At 48.5% G+C, this 16,690-nt stretch overlaps 1 protein-coding gene across 1 annotated transcript in view; it reads right to left on the bottom strand.

Moving 5' to 3' along the window:
• Positions 1-16,686, bottom strand: part of LOC118174447 (heparan sulfate glucosamine 3-O-sulfotransferase 4-like) — a gene marked incomplete at its 5' end in the record, with an annotated part of 63,588 nt that extends 46,902 nt beyond the window's left edge. The window contains one exon of the mRNA XM_035339796.1: positions 16,268-16,686. Coding sequence (XP_035195687.1) covers positions 16,268-16,686 — 419 coding nt within the window. The remainder of the gene's footprint in view (positions 1-16,267) is intronic.
• Between the last annotated feature and the right edge of the window lie 4 nt (positions 16,687-16,690).

Here is a 16,690-nt window from a genome sequence, read left to right on the forward strand (position 1 = left end):
ATGGCCACTTCGCACCCTTGGGGTGTCCCAGGGCGGACGCTCCTTGAAGCTGCTCCTGCCACAGTCAAGTGACCCATCACCGTGCCGATCGATACGAGGCTGAACATTAAAATTGATTCTCCAGACAATCTCACATTCCAGTAACAAGCAGCGCCCTCGTCGTGATGATTTCTGCAGACTTTCCATTATTATTTGTAAACAACACTGTCGCACTATGAATACGTAGGGTCAGACCTCCTCGCATCGAAACAGCCAGCCACGACGGCCAGCAGCCATGGGAAACCGAGGGCTGAGCCGCGCCCCCATGCCCACTGCTGCTTCCGAGGAGGGCAGCTACTGGGGAGAAGAAAAGGCTTTCAAGTTTAGTTTCATATGTATGAGGGTCTCAAATGGTGACACTTGCTAATTACATTTTAGAAAATAACAAAAGGAAATTCTAGAGGAAAGCTCAGCGTTTAGCCTTCCTTCCAACATCTACACTGTTTTTTCTGCTTTTTTAAAGAAATAATCTTTTAAGCGCTAAAAAAACTCCCCAGTGCAGCTGGTACAAATGCAGCATAACCTTGAATTATACGTAGCAGGGCTGGCTTTCATTATTTATTAGCTAGATCAATTAGAATATTCTGTTTGCAGAAGAATATAATCCAATATGTACTTCAAGCACTAACAGCTAAATATATGCTTATTTAAAAATCAATCTAAAAGTCAAGGTTTCCTTTGTAAATTCTTACTACAGATTAAAAAAAAAAAAAAAAAAAAAAAAAGCTTTGAGTGTTACCACCTGCTGAATACTGTAGTCTCAAGGAGACAGCTATACATTTTAAAACATCTCAAATGGGAATTGATTGTAAAAGGCAAACAGTTGCTGCAAACGTGGCATGGAAGAGCTGCAGGGCGAGGAGCCCAGCGCCCCGCGGGCAGGCAGCAGAAGCCCCAGCAGCGTGCCAGGCGTGCCGAGCAGCTCGCCCCCGGCACACAGCATCCCGGCACAGCCTTGTTTTTCATTGACTCGCCTCCGCTGACGCAGAGCCAAAGCACCAGCCTGGAAAGCTGGGTCTGTGAGCGCTGCAGTGTCCTCTCCTTTCTCCCCCAAATAGCAGGTTTCTAAGATTAATTGTCATGTATTATTTATTGACCTCGGCCGTGACCTTGGTCCAGAGCTGGTTGCTCACAGAGCATGCCCACCCTGCGGCAGTGCACGGGGAGGCCGCAGGGACAGGAGCGGAGCCAGGCACTGGCGCTGCCCAGCCCCGGTCGCTCCCCTCGCACCCCGCAGGTCCCCCCTCCGCACACGGCTCCCCCAGCCGCGCTAACACAGCCTTTAATCTCTCCCCTGCCATAAGCCCGGAGCGGGTGTGCTCATTGAGCTGCCAGGTTCTCCTTCTTCCTTAAGCTCTTTCTTTTTCGTCTTTCATTTCTAAATCTTATCTCCAGGTAAAGAGGGTATTTGATGGGATCAAAAGGTGACCTTTAACAAGGTTAGCAGAGCCTCAAATAATATCCTGCAAGTTCACGCACACTCGAGCATTAAAGGGAATGCTTTTCTGATCTCATGTTCCTCAGTGGAAAAGTTGTTTCACAAAGATCTCTACCAAAAGTCCATGCAGTGCATTGAGGAAACTTTCTCAAAAAAACAACACCTAGAGTTAGGCACAGATTGTCCTCCAGCTTCTAAGAAGGTAATCATTAAAAACTTCTGAGGTATTTCTTTCTCTGCTAACATTTCCCAGCTTCTTACCAATTTCCTGGGTCTAGATTGTTGAACATCCCGCATCTCTCACTTATCCAAATAAAATCACTCAAATGCATCTAAGAGAAGCGCTGCTGTCACAGACAGGGGTCAGGCAGAAGCAATCAGGACCCTTGGAGGTGATCAGCAGACTGGAAACGCATCCAAACGGAGCCGGATGGGGACACCTGCTGCAGGAGGCGGGGGTGGCACGAAGCCCCCTGTGGGCCTGCAGCGCGGCGCCTGCCCATGGCCAGGAGGACCGGGCTGGGGGAGCCCACGTGGGCCTCCAAACGAGGCCGGTGGTGGCAAGGCCCTTCCTGAGACCAGGTCCTGGCTGACTGCTGCCCCCTCGCCACGACAGCACCTGGCAGCCCCCTGCAAGCACCTTTTGGAGACACTGCAAGCCAGCGATGACGGGACCCCGTGCCACTGGCATGGTGAGGGGCCGTGCACGGGCTGCCCGTCCATGCTGGAGCTGGCCAGCGCCTCCACATGTGGCAGGGCGCCCAAAGCGAAGCGAACAGACGGGGGTGGTGGGCGGATGGGGATGATTACCGGCATTAATCATTTCCGTGCCGCCGTACACGAGCACAGCAGCGCAGCCCGGTCCGCTCTGCTGCCAAGCGCCACACACGGGCGCTCAGCGACCGCCCGCAAGCTGCCCCTCAGCATGGCTCGGCCCGCCTGCAGCGGGACCTCCATGCCCCTGCACCAGGACAAGGGATGGGAGAGGCTGACTCCCACCACCAGCCTTGTCCTGCACACGCATTCCCCAGGAACGCCAGGGCCACCCCAGGCTGGCCAGCAGCCAAGGGGCTCAAATGCCTTATTGCTCCTTTGAGACCTGGGCTCCACTTGTTTGCAGACTGAATTCCCAGAAGCCGAGGCTTTTTACTAGTGGATCTGCTGTAGAACCATGTTATTATAGATTGCAAGTTCCTTAAAGGTCAGATAACACAATACAATTGAATCATATTAGTGAGCATACCGACTTGGTATTTTACTAAGAGAACCCATAAAGCAGATTGTTTGTTGCAGAGAAACACAGGTTGTATAATAAAGTCAGCGTAATTGTCTCCAGAAACAAACAATCAGTTTACAAGAAAAAAACTCCCTGTAATTGTGGGTCCTCCGTGCAGCTGCTGTCAGAGCATGGCACTGGGAGGATATGGAGTGCAGATATTGCAAGTATGTATTTTACAATTTAGGTTACAGTACTTAAATGCATTGCAGAAGACCTAGTAGGGAAATAAACAATTTCCAAGTGTATTGTTGAGAGACAAATATTCAATACTTCATTTAATGTATGGTTTGCAGTTAGTGGTTAATCTAAGACAATGCAGAGCGAGCCATGTTTCACACTGCTATTAAGGAAATGCAGAATTGATTGTGAGAATGATTGAAGATTTCTAAAGAGCACAATTCCCAAGTCAGTGATGACCCCTCCTCTTTTTTTTTTTCTAATTTGTGTGTAATCTACTCAGACAAATGCTTTTATCGCATTTATTTCCTTTCCAAGTTACAACCTGTGTGATTAATTACTTAACTGTGCAGTCCTGGTTATGCTGCTGTACTGTCTAATTTTTCTTCCTTTTTAAAAGGTTTTCTACCCCAAATAGACATATTTCCTTTTTAAGCTCCTTTAGTTCATTCCATTCAAACTTGCTGTTAATAACCTATCATATCAGGGAAAACCTACAGCAGAGAGATTTCCCCGCGACCTGCCCAACAGCCGCCAGCACTGGCCTTTGATTCCACAGGTGCTACTGGCGGCAGCAAGCAGTCAGTCACCTCGCTTCCTGCTCGAGAATGGTGCATCCAGAGGAAAAGCACAAACCTCTGTCCAAAGCTCTCAGCACCGGTACAACTCCCTGCTCACGCAGCTCTTCTCAGCCCTCCGCAGGCCTGGAAATTCTCATTTGGTTCTAGATTTAATCTCATAATGAAAAAGGAATTGGAACCAGTGCAACTGTTTTAAACTATCCTAGTCACAGAAAGAAGAGGAAAAGTCATTTTTTAAAAAAATTGAATACACAAAGCTGCGTCGCCTTTCATCCATCTTTAATACCAGCGTCTGCTGTTAACAATCTGGATGGAGGCGATGGGGAATGCTCTGCGAGTCTGCCAGCCTCCTCCGTGCAGGGCCTAATCTCCCTTCCTGCAGCATGCCATTGTGTTCCAGCCAAACAGCAGCAAAATGCACATGAAAAAGCAATTAGATTTAAATCTGGTTTCCTCTTTCTACCTTGCCTTTCTCTTTTCTCTACTTAGATGCTCTTCAGTGTTGTAACTAATATGATTTGTGTATAGCACAGTGTGAAACAAAGATGATTTATGGGTCTGTTAACACTACACAGCTACCTGACACCATCACAGACCCCTGAAAGGGCACTCTAAGTGCAGATTGCTGAGAATTCTAGCATTCTGTATAATTATTTATAAACTCAGCCCACATAATCACCGCTATTCCAACTCTCCCAGCACTTGTGTGCTTTCTTTATGCCACATTGTGCATTTTTGGGAGACAATGCAACTACTGTCCTTGACCAAGCTCCAATGCCCTGAATACCACACACCCAGCCGCTGCCAAATGCCAGTTCAATAAACTGGTGTTTAATTCAATACATTGATGTTTCAGCTCAGATTAACTTGTGCCTTAGCTAAAATAAACGTGGGTACAGTTTCTGCCTTTCATTACCAACAGCTAATGAAAGGCTCTGTGTGCTTAAGAACCATCAGAAACGACTCCATCGGCAGTTTCAAAAGGCCAGCATTTTCAAGGCTACCTAGGCGACTTGGGTGCCAACATCATCTTTGACTGGTCAAATTTCACCTGTAGCTTCGAGACCGGCTCTGTCCATGAGGATCCTACACCTCTGCACTAGCAAATGCCCTTCATTAATTCTTAATGCTGCCCCAAATGCATCCAGTGTCCTCGTCACTTGGCATCCCTCCCCCTGCAGAGGGGGCAAGCTGGGAGTAGAGCTTCCTCCCTTTCCTTCAACATATAACAAGAAGCCAAATGAAATAATGAAACAAACTCATTTTAATGCCACAGAGGGAATTGTTTTATTGCTAAAGCAGCAAATAGAACTAATTGAATCTGCTGAAAAAAAATGGATAGAAGGAAAAGAAAGGATAGGTGCAGTGCACAGACAGAAAGGGCGAATTGGGGTTTGAATATTCATAGGCCTGGAAACTGCAAATCCTGGAATGCAAAATATCTTTATAACTGATCACACTGCTGCAGGCAAATGCATGCACAGCGCTTGGAGAGAGGAAGTCTGCAATGTTTGCTTTTACCTTTTTTTTTTTTTTTTTAATTAATATTATGGAAGAAATCCTCTGGTTCATTAAGCTGCTTTGCACCCCCTTCATAAAACACAACAGGCTGAGAGCGAGTGCTGCGGGCTGGTGCCGCTGCCCGTCCATGGCTGATGCACGGCACGGCTGGGCCGGAGCTGCTCTTCCCAAATCACTTCCCAATCCACACGTAGTCGGCTGAACCTGCCACACGCTTTTAAACTCGCTGTTTTCAGCAAACCTTAATTTTCAGTAGCAACATATATATTAATGTAGGGGGTTCGCATTTTAATTAAGGCAGCATTTGTGTTCTTCAGTACAACACTAAGTCATCCAGCAAGAAACACGAAGGATATAAATCCTGTTAATGAAGAAGGAACTACATATTCTGAGCTGTACATTTAAGCACTAACATACAAAATGACTGTTACACAAAGTGCAAGGGAGTACTCTAGGAAAAAGACTGGGCTAGAAATGCAATTTATGTTCCGGAGGGCCACACAGCACTCATATGGCACCACTGCAACTGTAGGCCACAAATCTGCATCCCAAAGGCACAGCAAACTATTCTGCTGTACCTCAACTTCTTTGGGGAGTGCCCTGGCTTGTCCTGTGCTCCCCAACGCCTGTAAGCACCGAGTGGCAGCTGCAGGTCTCAGCAGAGATGCTCCTTCTGTGGGAGCCTCCTGAGCAATCCTGCATCTTGTTTGGGAACAAAGCCACCGAGCTGTAACTCCTCTGCAGAGCCACCCAGCCCCTTCCCTACCCCCAGCATCCCAAACCCCTGCCCTCTGGGTGCAGCAAAGAAATTCACACTGTTGCCAGCCTGTGACACGCTCCAAGCATTAGCAAAAGTTAATGGAGGGCACTAGCAGAGCCACGCTACAAAGCACCTTGTTGGCGACCCTGAGCAAGAACCTTGAGCCAGGCAGCAGGAGACGTGCATCTGCTGCAGTACGCTAAGGTGCCCCGCAGGAGCCCTGGCCAGGAGGAATCCTGGCTCCTGAACACATTACCCTGATGGCATTCAGCAGGTTTAAACTTAAACCTTAGGTGAGCTCCTTGAGCACTCTTGCAAGGGGAAAACATTTTCACTCCATTGACTGTATCAAAAAATGGCTGAAGAATTTCTGTTCAAATTTTCCAAATTATCCAGTCCATGGCAGAGACATGGATGACCTGCAGAGACAACCACATCTCAAGATGAGAGTGTATGAGAATATCATGTGGGAATGGGGTAATAATAAAGCACCTTGATGTAACTTTACCAGCAGTGGCTCTAGCAGAAAAGACTGTAATGATCTAATAACACATTTCCCCTGCTGCCATTCCAGCCTCAAGAAATCCAGAGTAGTTTGAGCCTTAAATCCATCCCAGTCTTCCCTTGTCATTAATTGTAAGGCTATTTGTATTATGCATTTTACATACTGAGTAGACTCCAATTTCATGGTGGACTAGATTGCAGGAATGCCTCTTTTAGTCTTTTTAATTCTAAAGTAGTATAGAACTTTAATATTTTCTAATAGAGTGTGCATTTACTCACATCTAACAATATCACCACAATTTAGGAGCAATAAAAGTCAAGCTACTGTCAGTATGATAAGCTTGCTGCTTTATTTCCAAAGTTCAATCAGTTAACCTAGGAGAGCAATAGCTTTCCTACAATGAGTAACGATGCAGAATAATATTTAGACAGAGATAAACCCTTTTTGCATAGGAAATTGCATTACGAGCTGCTGGGTCTTAGAAATTTTCAGCTAGCTGTGTTAGTTTACCAATGAAGTTATTGCCTCAGGCATTTTTCTACTGTGCTTTGATTTTTTTGGGGGGTTTCTGGAGGATTCGGAGCTGAGTAAGGAACCTTTGTTGTTCTTGATCTAGGCATGTGTAGCACACCCAGCGGCACAACGGCGCTCCCTCCTCCCACACTGGCTCGCATGCAGCAGCGGGCACAGAGCAGCGGATGGGCAGAGCAGCACAAGCAGCGGTCACGGCAAAGGACCAGACCCGGGCCCGCGGTGGGGATGGCGCAGACCGTGGCAGGCTGCCTGCAGCAGAGCCCCTTGCTGCTCCCCAGAACCCCCCACAGGCCCCCGCGGCTGAGAATCTGGGATTAATGTGGTTCAGATCAGCAGCCAAGAAACGAGCTGGGAGCACTGACAGTGCAGGCGCTTGGCAGTGGAGTCAATGCCCGTGATCCCTGGGGGAAGACCAAGCGGGGACGAAGCAAAGGCCGATTAAAGACCTCTGGCAGCAATGACTTCAGGACCCATGGTCAGCCACCAGCATTTCACGAGTCATCACTTTGGATGTGAAAGGCCTGGCGTGCCTTTGAACAGGTGGGACTGGAGCTAAGGAATTCATAATTAGTAACTCGCCCTGATGAGGCAGCCCCCTGTAGCCCTGGGCCAGCCAGGAGACACCTCCCCAACACAAGCTCTCAGAAGGAGGCCCTGAATGTGGGGGCAACAGCCGAGCAGTCCAGGGGAGCGGACGGCACACCACAGGTGCCCTGACTCCTTTTGTAGCTATTGCCTCCTTGTAGTTGGCATTACACAGATCATATGTTTTTGTCTTTTCCTTGACTGGGTGATCGCAGCTTGTGCTGTCAGCTGCTGAATCCAAATGCAAATTTAACACACGCTTCTGACTCTGACGTTAGCTTTCCGTGAGCGTGCTCGCCTGCTCAGCTTAATTATATGAATGTCCATCAAGAACAGATACAGAAAGGGCAGAGCTGAGGCTGAAATAAAGTTATTTGCAGATGTGGATGAACACTAATAGAAAGTATATTATATTACTGTACCCATCTCAATGCAAGATGAAAGCATTTATGTTCTAAAACAAAGGAGAGCTATGAACTCAGGCTACCAGAGCATCACTGCTCTACTTGGAACCAAAATGATTGCCCGCTAATAAAGGAAGGGACCGAGTCCACTCCAGACTAGCTCTGGAGGGAACGGAAATCAGATTTTAAGCTTGAGATGTGCTACAGCAATCTCTGTAATACAAAATAAAGTCTGGCAGATACAGTTATTTTTATCCAAAGTCAGTGCTGTTTAGGAGATTCGTGGCTTTATCTGACGTCCCCCTACTATTTCCTCTTCCCCCAGGCCTTCCTTCCTCAGTTTCTCCAAGGTACTGATGAGATTGGACCAGACAGACTCTGGGATATTCTGGGAGGATCCTACGTTACTTAGCTGTGAAATCAATTGTGAATTTTGCATCCACCCTCAGCGTTTGGCCTGTTTATATTGCCAAATAAATTCTTTAAAGAAGTACTGTACTTCACAGGAGAGCTTGTCAAGGTAAATACCTTCATTTACATAAAATGTGACTAGCAATTGAAATGTTAAAGCCATAAAGAGCAAGTTTATGATCCATCCTTGATGCTTGGATGTATAATATGACAAGGGGGAAAATAGTGTGCCTTGCAACATTTACTAAATTGGTATGTTGACTCTGGGGATGGAAATGGGAAATTTGAAAAAAATAGGTATTTTTCCCCATAAATATGAATCCTTTCCACAGCCTTCAGATACTTGCCTTTTGAACACTCTTGCTCAGCTTGGAAACATCAGCTACCCAAACAAACAAGCAGCCGGGAGCGTGTCGGCAGCAGCCCCAGCCCCCAGGCACCCCCATGCACCAGGGCCCCAGGCTGAATCACCAGGGATGGGGACGGCCCCGTGCCGTGCCCCTGGCCCCTCCGCCTCCCTTCTGCTCACTCGAAGACACCACGCCGAGCTCCAGATCGCTGCGGTTGGTCCCGATGTTCTGGGAGCACTGGGATGCCATCAGTGCCACGCAGCCCTTGCATGCGGAAGCCCTGGACCCACTGAGGCTGCCACACCGTTGGCCCCACTGAAGTCCAAGGGAAGGCGGCACCCACACAGTTATTTTTAAAGCAGAGATCTGAGAAGTAATTCCTGCAACCCCTCTCTTGTGGCCGGCTTCACCCCCAGCACGCTGAGCAACCCACGGGGCAGATCCTGCCTGGGGCTTTCCACCTCCATAGCCCAGGAGCAAAAGCAACAAACACAGAAACGCAAAATCCCCATGCTCTGCTGCGGGTGAGCCTGTGTGGTTGATCTAAACAGTAATTCCTCCCCGAGACTGAAAAGACTCTTATAATTTAGGGGTTTGTTTTCAACTTTTAAAAAAGGGACTGTGAACCAATTTAAACCACTTAAAACCCTAAATAGTTCTTTTAAAAATGTGTATTAAAGGGTAAAATGGACTGCTGCCTACTTACATACCACAGTGAAATTATAATATCCACACTTAATGCTCTGGAAAGTTTGATAGTGTATGTTCTTCACCTGAACTCAGCACTAACATTTCAGCCATTCATTCACACTCTTACCCTTCTCAATTCATTGAAACTACTTCAAGCAAAAATCATTTGAAAGAAATTACCTCTGTGTATTACACCATGAGCAGTGAGAAATGTCCCACATGAGCCTCTCCAGCCCCCAAAGCAATAAAATTTCTGCTGAAGTGCATGATATAATAACTCAGGGAAAAGAAGTCCCCATGACAACAAGAGGTAAGAGAAATCCATGAAAAGCAAAAGATTCAAACCTCTCTCAATACAAGGTGTCACCAATTTGTACTGGAATTTTCACTTTGAAAATCAAAGGCTTTGTCCATAACTTTCTCTGAGAACCTGTTGTTCCTTCACCACTAGTCTGTGCTTCTAACAGAGCAGAACAAGCCTCTCTAAATCAAAAAAAAAAAAAAAAAGCAGAGCAGGGGTCAGACTCATCATTTAAAACCATGAATGCAACCAGCTGACTCTTTGCCTTTCTCTTTTCCAAGGCAGCTGTTTTTCCCCAGGGCCTATTTTTGGAGTTTCTGTAGTATCTATGTGCTTGAGTGATACTGCCTTCACACACTGAGTGAAGCTCACCTACTTTGACACTACGAATAGTATTTAAACTATTAGAAGCAAAGTACTGTGGCATTTACGTAAGTGGATTATTGAACAAAATCCTAGAGAAACCCTACATCTTGAAGACACAGTGCAATAGTAAGACTATTTCAGGCCTGGAGACACGCTCCCCCGTGCTCTAAGGAACGCTTCAAGAGCCATCGCAAGCCTCACCTCTGCCTGGCTTGGCTGTTTTTCTGAGCTTTGGTTTCTCCCCAGGCCTTCTGAGCCTTGGTTTCCCTCCCCTGGGAAGTGCCGAGCTGCCCTGTCCACAGGGTCCACACACGTCTGCCACAATGGAGCAGAGTGGGAGCAAGCGGCGGGGGGACACGGCCCCAGGGCCCCCAGCCTCCAGGCTCCAAGCAGGGCAGGCAGGCTGCGGTAGGCGCCCAGCTGCCGGCAAGCACCTTAAACCAGGACACCTTACAGCAGGAGGCAGAAGCAGCCATCCGGCAGCTGTTCCCTGCCAGCGTGTTGTCCCTCACACTTATCTCGAGCTCTTTGCGAGAAGGAGCGAGCGTGGTGCGGAGAGGCGCTGGGTGCTGAAAGCCGCTGCCATTCCCATGGCTACAATCAAGTAGCCTGTGGTTAGCCATCATCAGGTGATAAAACACCGCAAAGAGGCCTGATATATTTCTGCATCCCATCCCTTGATGTGAAACGGAGCAGAAAAGCTTGGAGAAACTGCTGACAAAGACAGGTGGTGAGCGGGCTCCCCTGGCACAGGGAAGGGGCAGAGGCTGGGGGCTGGCACATGGTGGGTTCACCCTGGTAGCTCTGGGTGCAGAAGAAAATCCAAGCCAATGTGGCCTCTCTCCAGCTTCTAGAAGGGTAAACTGCAGGGACAGACTAATGGAAAGCCTGGCCCTCTTCTCACAGCTGCCAGCCCATAAGCGAGGTCAGCACCAGACCCTCCATCAGCTCTGCTGAGAGCTGGGTGAAGGCTCTGCCAGGAGCGTGGTGCACGCGAGCGCTTGCTTTGCACAGAGGATGGGCTAGAAAAAAAACACACAGTGCAAACGTAGGTTCTAATCCAGACCTAAGGGTTTAGCAGACGTGAAAGGGATAAGGCACTGAACGAGCTACGTTACATGGAAATACTGGTGCAGTCTTCAACCCTGATAAATCTCAATATATTGGATCCCCAGAGGTGGGAGGGCAGCTGAGTCACTGCATTTCAGCAAAAGCCAACTCACAGCAGGTCCCAGACAAAAAAAAATATAAAAAAATCAATACACTTTCCTTAAGTTACCAGAAGTGCAGAGGGCACAGTACACTAGGAAGGCCTTTTACAGAGAAATACAGCAGTTGCCAGGCATCTGCAGTGGTGCCCGTCATTAGAAGCAAACCCCAATCTATCCTGCCACTGTAGGTGTTCCTATAGTGCCCATCAGCACAGAATGGCAGCACTGATGGAAGCGGTTTGATTTTCTGAATATCCTGAATGGATCAGAGTGGCATGAGTATAACCCAGCAACACAATTACATCTCACAGCAAGGCTTACGCTGTGTGAGGCCACGGCCAAAACGGCCCCGAGCTACTGCTGTCCAACAGCTGTTAAGGGATGCTGGAAGGGGGTCTCTTCGCACATCCTTGGGCGCTTCCAGTGCCATTTCTGCCGGCAGCCGTGGTGGCGAGGGCACAGCACTCTGCGGCGGGATCAGCTCCTGTGCAGCCTCCACAGAGAAGGCTCTGCCACACCAGCCTCCAGATGACAGCAGGAGGGAGATGAGACCACAGGCAGTGCCCGAGAGAAGCAGAGCCTGTTAGAGGGATAACCATGCATGACAGCAGCTTCCCAAATACAGATGAGTTTAATGTCCACAGGGACATGACAGAGCAGGGGCTCCCCAGCCACAGCCAGCTGCTTCTTCAAACTGCTGGCTCAAGAACACATTTATTCTTGGGAAAAAGAGCTCCCTGTCATGGTATTCATCATTTGTATGAGGGTAGTTGCTTACAGAATAACACACCGGACTGATTGTTACAGAGAACACAAAAAAAAAAAACACACCACCACACAAAACAGACAGTCAGTGAAAATAGCATTAGCCATGCAAACCATTTCATTGCTTGTCATGGTGACTGCTCCCTGCAGTGGCTGCAATGGGACTACTCCACGCATAAAGCTACACCCCGTATAACTGCTTAGCATGTGGAAGCCTGGGGCAGAGTAACAGGAACGTGGTCTAATTACAGAGACATTGCCGCAGCTTCTTGGTGAAGGCTCCACTGAAAGGGAGGCAATGAGCAGAGCAACGTGCATGTACACAAAGAATTTAACTCCTGAAGTGAGGTTTTGGAATAACCTCCAAATCAGTGAACTTCAGAACTCCAAATGTAAGTTCACCACTATCAGACATTCTCTTTGCTTTATAGATGTCAACCCAGCTAAGCACTGTCTGTTCAGGCTACTTCTCCCTCCTCATGCACTGAGAGCCCCAGCCCCGTTTTTTGACACCTCCAGAGGAGGTGCAGCAGCTCTGCGGGTGTGAAGAGGGCAGGGCTGTGCGATGCCAGCAGGATCAGGATCGCCTCCTGCTTCCCTCCAGTTAAAGCTGCCCAGGACCACACTGACCAGCAGGGCTCTGCTGCAGACTCCAGGCCCTGCCCTCTCTTACACTGCCTCTCCGAGGGCTGTCACAGCACACACCAAACTGCGGCTTCCAGCACTACAAGGTGACAAATCTGTCTGAGGGTCAGACACTGTGGGCAGCTGGCTGTTCCCTTTATCCATAAAATCCTCTTGTGCTCATTTGCAGATTTTTCTTGGCCAGGCAAGGAACTCGGGCATACCCTGGATGCCGCTTCAGTTGGTAATGAGCATTTGTAGGTGTAAGCTAACTCCCTTTACTGCTCAGAGGCCTCTAAGAGCTTCCCCCGTGTTCTGCTGCCCTTTTTGCACTCTCAGACAAGTCTCTCAATTTGTTTCCAACCGCAGGACGGCTCAGGGCAGAGCTCACGGCATGGGACATGCCCACAGAGGCAGGAACATCGTGCTGGGGAGCGCGTTGCCACACACACACCGGGGGCTCGCATGGTGCCTGGGCTGAAGGGGCAGCGGGCACAGCCCAGGGCGTGCTGGGGGCACACAGACAGTCGGGCACTGACTAAAATCAACTGCAGTTTGACAGGGAACAATGGCACATCATGTGCTTTAGAAGGAAGGAGAGCATGATAGTCACCAGTGACTTCCAGAGAAAAGACAGATACCCCGTTTCTTGCCAGAACCTGACATGTCCCATGGTGGGACAGACTTCTGGTGTGTCATAAGGACAGAGTCAAACTCCACTGCCCAAGGTGATACTTACTGCCAGGTATCAGGGTTCCAGACTTGAGAGAGAACTGAAGATATGCAAGTAAAACATACACCAGATAAAAGTAATGCCACACTGTTAACAAAAGAAAAGGTTTAAAGTCACTTCCCACCTACCCTTCTAACACAATCTTTAATAGCAATCAAGTTAAAATCTGCATTAAGAAAAAAAATCTAGGAAGCTACCAACAAGAGTTAATGCACATCAGTTATTAGGTGCAGCTTAAAGCAAATTCTATCACTGAACTTGTGCTTCAGACAGACGAACACTAAGATGTATAGAATCACAAATTAGAGTCACACAAACAATGCTGGCAGCATAGCACAAAACCACCGAAACAAGCCTTGAACTCAATTTGCAACAGTACGTGTGTAGGAAGACTTCAGTTCTGTAATTTCTACATAAACTTTGACTACAGAGTTAAAGCAATGACAAACAGCACAGCTTTTCCTAAAGGTTACCAGGAAAACAGAACAGACTGCGGAGAACTGGTGTAACAGGCTCTGCACACACAGCACCATCCAACAAGCAGAAAGATGCATTGTGCACCAACTTCTGCCTCTGAACACTGTCCCGAGACAGATCCTGGACAGTGTTTATGGCTGACTAACCACAAGGCAGCAAAAAAACGAATACGTGGTACACACACAACAGAACTGATAGCGTTTAGGTACCATCTCCATTCTACACATGGAGAAACTAAGGTGAGGAAGCTGCTTCAAGACCAGCCCTTAGCTGTATTAACAGCGGTTGGACTAAATGATAAGCTTCTCTTCCAAGCTCTGCTGGACTATCTGAAGATGTTCTCAGAATGACAAAGCAAGGAACACAGACTGATACATCCTTATTTCATTACATATGAAAAAATAAACTCAACCATATTAAAAACTAACAGCTTATAATTCATAAAGGGAAGTGTTATATGTGAAATGTAAACAACTGATAAAAGTCACTGTAAGGAGATGCTGGTATAAACACTCCAATAGCTGTCTTTTTTTTTTTTTTTAAATAAAAAATAGACATTTGCATTGAAAGGAAAAATCTCCATTTACTCTACTCTACCTGGGACACAGCTGCAAGCAGTCAGCCTTCTTAGTGCACCCAGTTAATATCAGAGAGGGTCAGGAAGAAGTTCTTGCAAATGTGGGCGGCCATCCCCCCCCCCCCCATGCTCTGCAGCTCTCTACAGCACGGAGCACAGCAGCCTCCTGGTCTGCCACAACACGACCCAAGCATGGCACAAGGGGAAGGAAGCCTGTGGCTCCTGAGGACCGTTAACGCTGCAGCCTGCTACCTTGTTCCAGCAAGGCTGAAAAACTTTAACAAGGAGAATGGAGAAAAATGCCATATGGGTTGGGCAGGTGTGAAAATGGGATCGGTTAAACAATTAGGGCAAATGCTCAGGACCACGGCGACAGAGCAGCCAAGTCACTTATTTATCCCCTGACCAGAGAATCCCTCCTCCAGCCCTGCCCAGGAACCTCGCAAACCAGCTCTGATCTACTCTTTTAATCTCACACCTCTCTACCAGTGCAGCACATCACTAGTGCTGGAAATCAGCTAAGCAGACCGTAGAGCTACTGCAGAGATGAAAAATATCAATGCCTTCTGTAAGCGAAAACCTGTGCACACCATTTACTCCAGGAGAGGAGTTGCACCCACACTCTAGCCCTTTTCTTGTAGCACGATCTTTAAAAAGATGAAGAAGCAGCTGCTTGCCATATTCCATGCTTGATCTTCTTCTACCGATTTTGAATAAAACCAAACCCATCTATATGCAAGTCTCTAGTTTCTTCCAGAAAATTTTCTAAACATTTTTCAAGGCAAAGCTTTCCTGTAGAAAAACAAAACAGTGAGAAAAAAGACCACATCTGAAATTATTATATTAATATAAATAAAATAACATCAGCCAACCTTTTATTCCTTCCCCATGTTGGTACAGAATATTGAAAACACTCTCAGAGACCAACGCGCTTTCAGAGTGCTGATCTCCAGTTTACTGAAGTCCCTCAAGAAAACCCCTCAGCATTTTAACAAAGCCAAGTGGATGCTACACCAAGTATTATGAGGACTTGGCTTCTGCAATTTTCATAAGAAGTTGCCTAGAGTTCCTCAGATTTGCATGCTGTTCTCATGAAAACTGTGTACACTAATGAAGAGCATCCAGGTAATCCCTGCAGTAACTAACTTGCTGCCCTGGTATAGTTTCTTCAGAATTTTCAGAACACACGTGCAACTAAGATGCAGAACGTCATCTGCTTAACTGCAGACTGTTTCTTGGAAAGAAATTAGTACGGGTTTCTTTTAACCATAAACCGGAGAACCACGGTAATTCGCAAACTACACTAACATGCTGCATTCTTTTTAGTTTAAGACTAAGAAGAAAAAAAAAACAACGGGGGAGGGAGGGAACCAAAACACAAACAACAAAACCCTGAGCCCTCACAATTCATTAATTTGCTAAACCTGCCAAGGTAATTAACACTTCCTTACTGCAGTTCAGAGTTTTCTAATAGTCAGAACTTTTAAGATTCCCTAAAAACGTTATGCTATGCCAGATAACAACATTCAGAGGTTTCTTCACGAACAGAATTGTTTTCCGTTGACAAGGCTTAACTTTCTGACGTGGAACTTGTTGAATAAAGAGTAAATCCCATTTGCGAGGCGCACCATGCAGCGCGTACGAAAGCAGGCATTCCCGTCCACTTCAACACCCAGAGCACCAGCCGGAACAACTCGCGATCCTATTTATTCCGGCAGCTCCGGACCCGTTCGGACGTGCCGTGCACCGGGTGCTGCGGTCTGCCCGAGCGCGCCGGCAGGGCCGTGACACAGCCGCGACATCTCACGCGGCTCCTGCCCTTCGGCCACGACCCCGCACCGTGGGCGAGGTGTCAGCCCGCCGAGGCAGCCGCCCCGCCCGGGCAGCGCCGCTCCCCCCTCGCGACCCTCGGGGGTCCCGGGAACCCCCCGGCCCTCACCTGTACCACTCGAGCCCCTTCTCGTAGTTCCTGTCGAAGAAGTGGGGCTCAGTGCCCACGGCGCGCACGTCGGGGTGCGCGCGGATAGCTTCCAGCAGCGCCCGCGTGCCCCCCTTCTTCACCCCGATGATGAGGGCTTGCGGCAGCCGCTTCTCGCCGTAGTCCGGCGTGGTACTGCCGCCGCCGCCGCGGCTGCCCGGGCTGCCGGCCCGGCTCAGCTCTTCGTCCGTGGTGCTCGACTCCTGCGGGTCCCTCTCGAAGGCTCCGCTCTGCGCCGCGATCGCCTCCCCGGGGGCCAGCGGCGTCCGCGGCCAGGCGCCCGCCGCCGCCGCTTCCCGGCTGCTGTTGGCTGCTCGCGTCGGGGCGGCGGAGGCGGCCGGGGCGCCGGTGCTGCTCGGCGGGCTGCCGGGGGAGCGCGGGGCC

This window comes from Oxyura jamaicensis, chromosome 14, assembly GCF_011077185.1.
Source record: "Oxyura jamaicensis isolate SHBP4307 breed ruddy duck chromosome 14, BPBGC_Ojam_1.0, whole genome shotgun sequence".
NCBI classification, from domain to species: Eukaryota; Metazoa; Chordata; class Aves; order Anseriformes; family Anatidae; genus Oxyura; species Oxyura jamaicensis.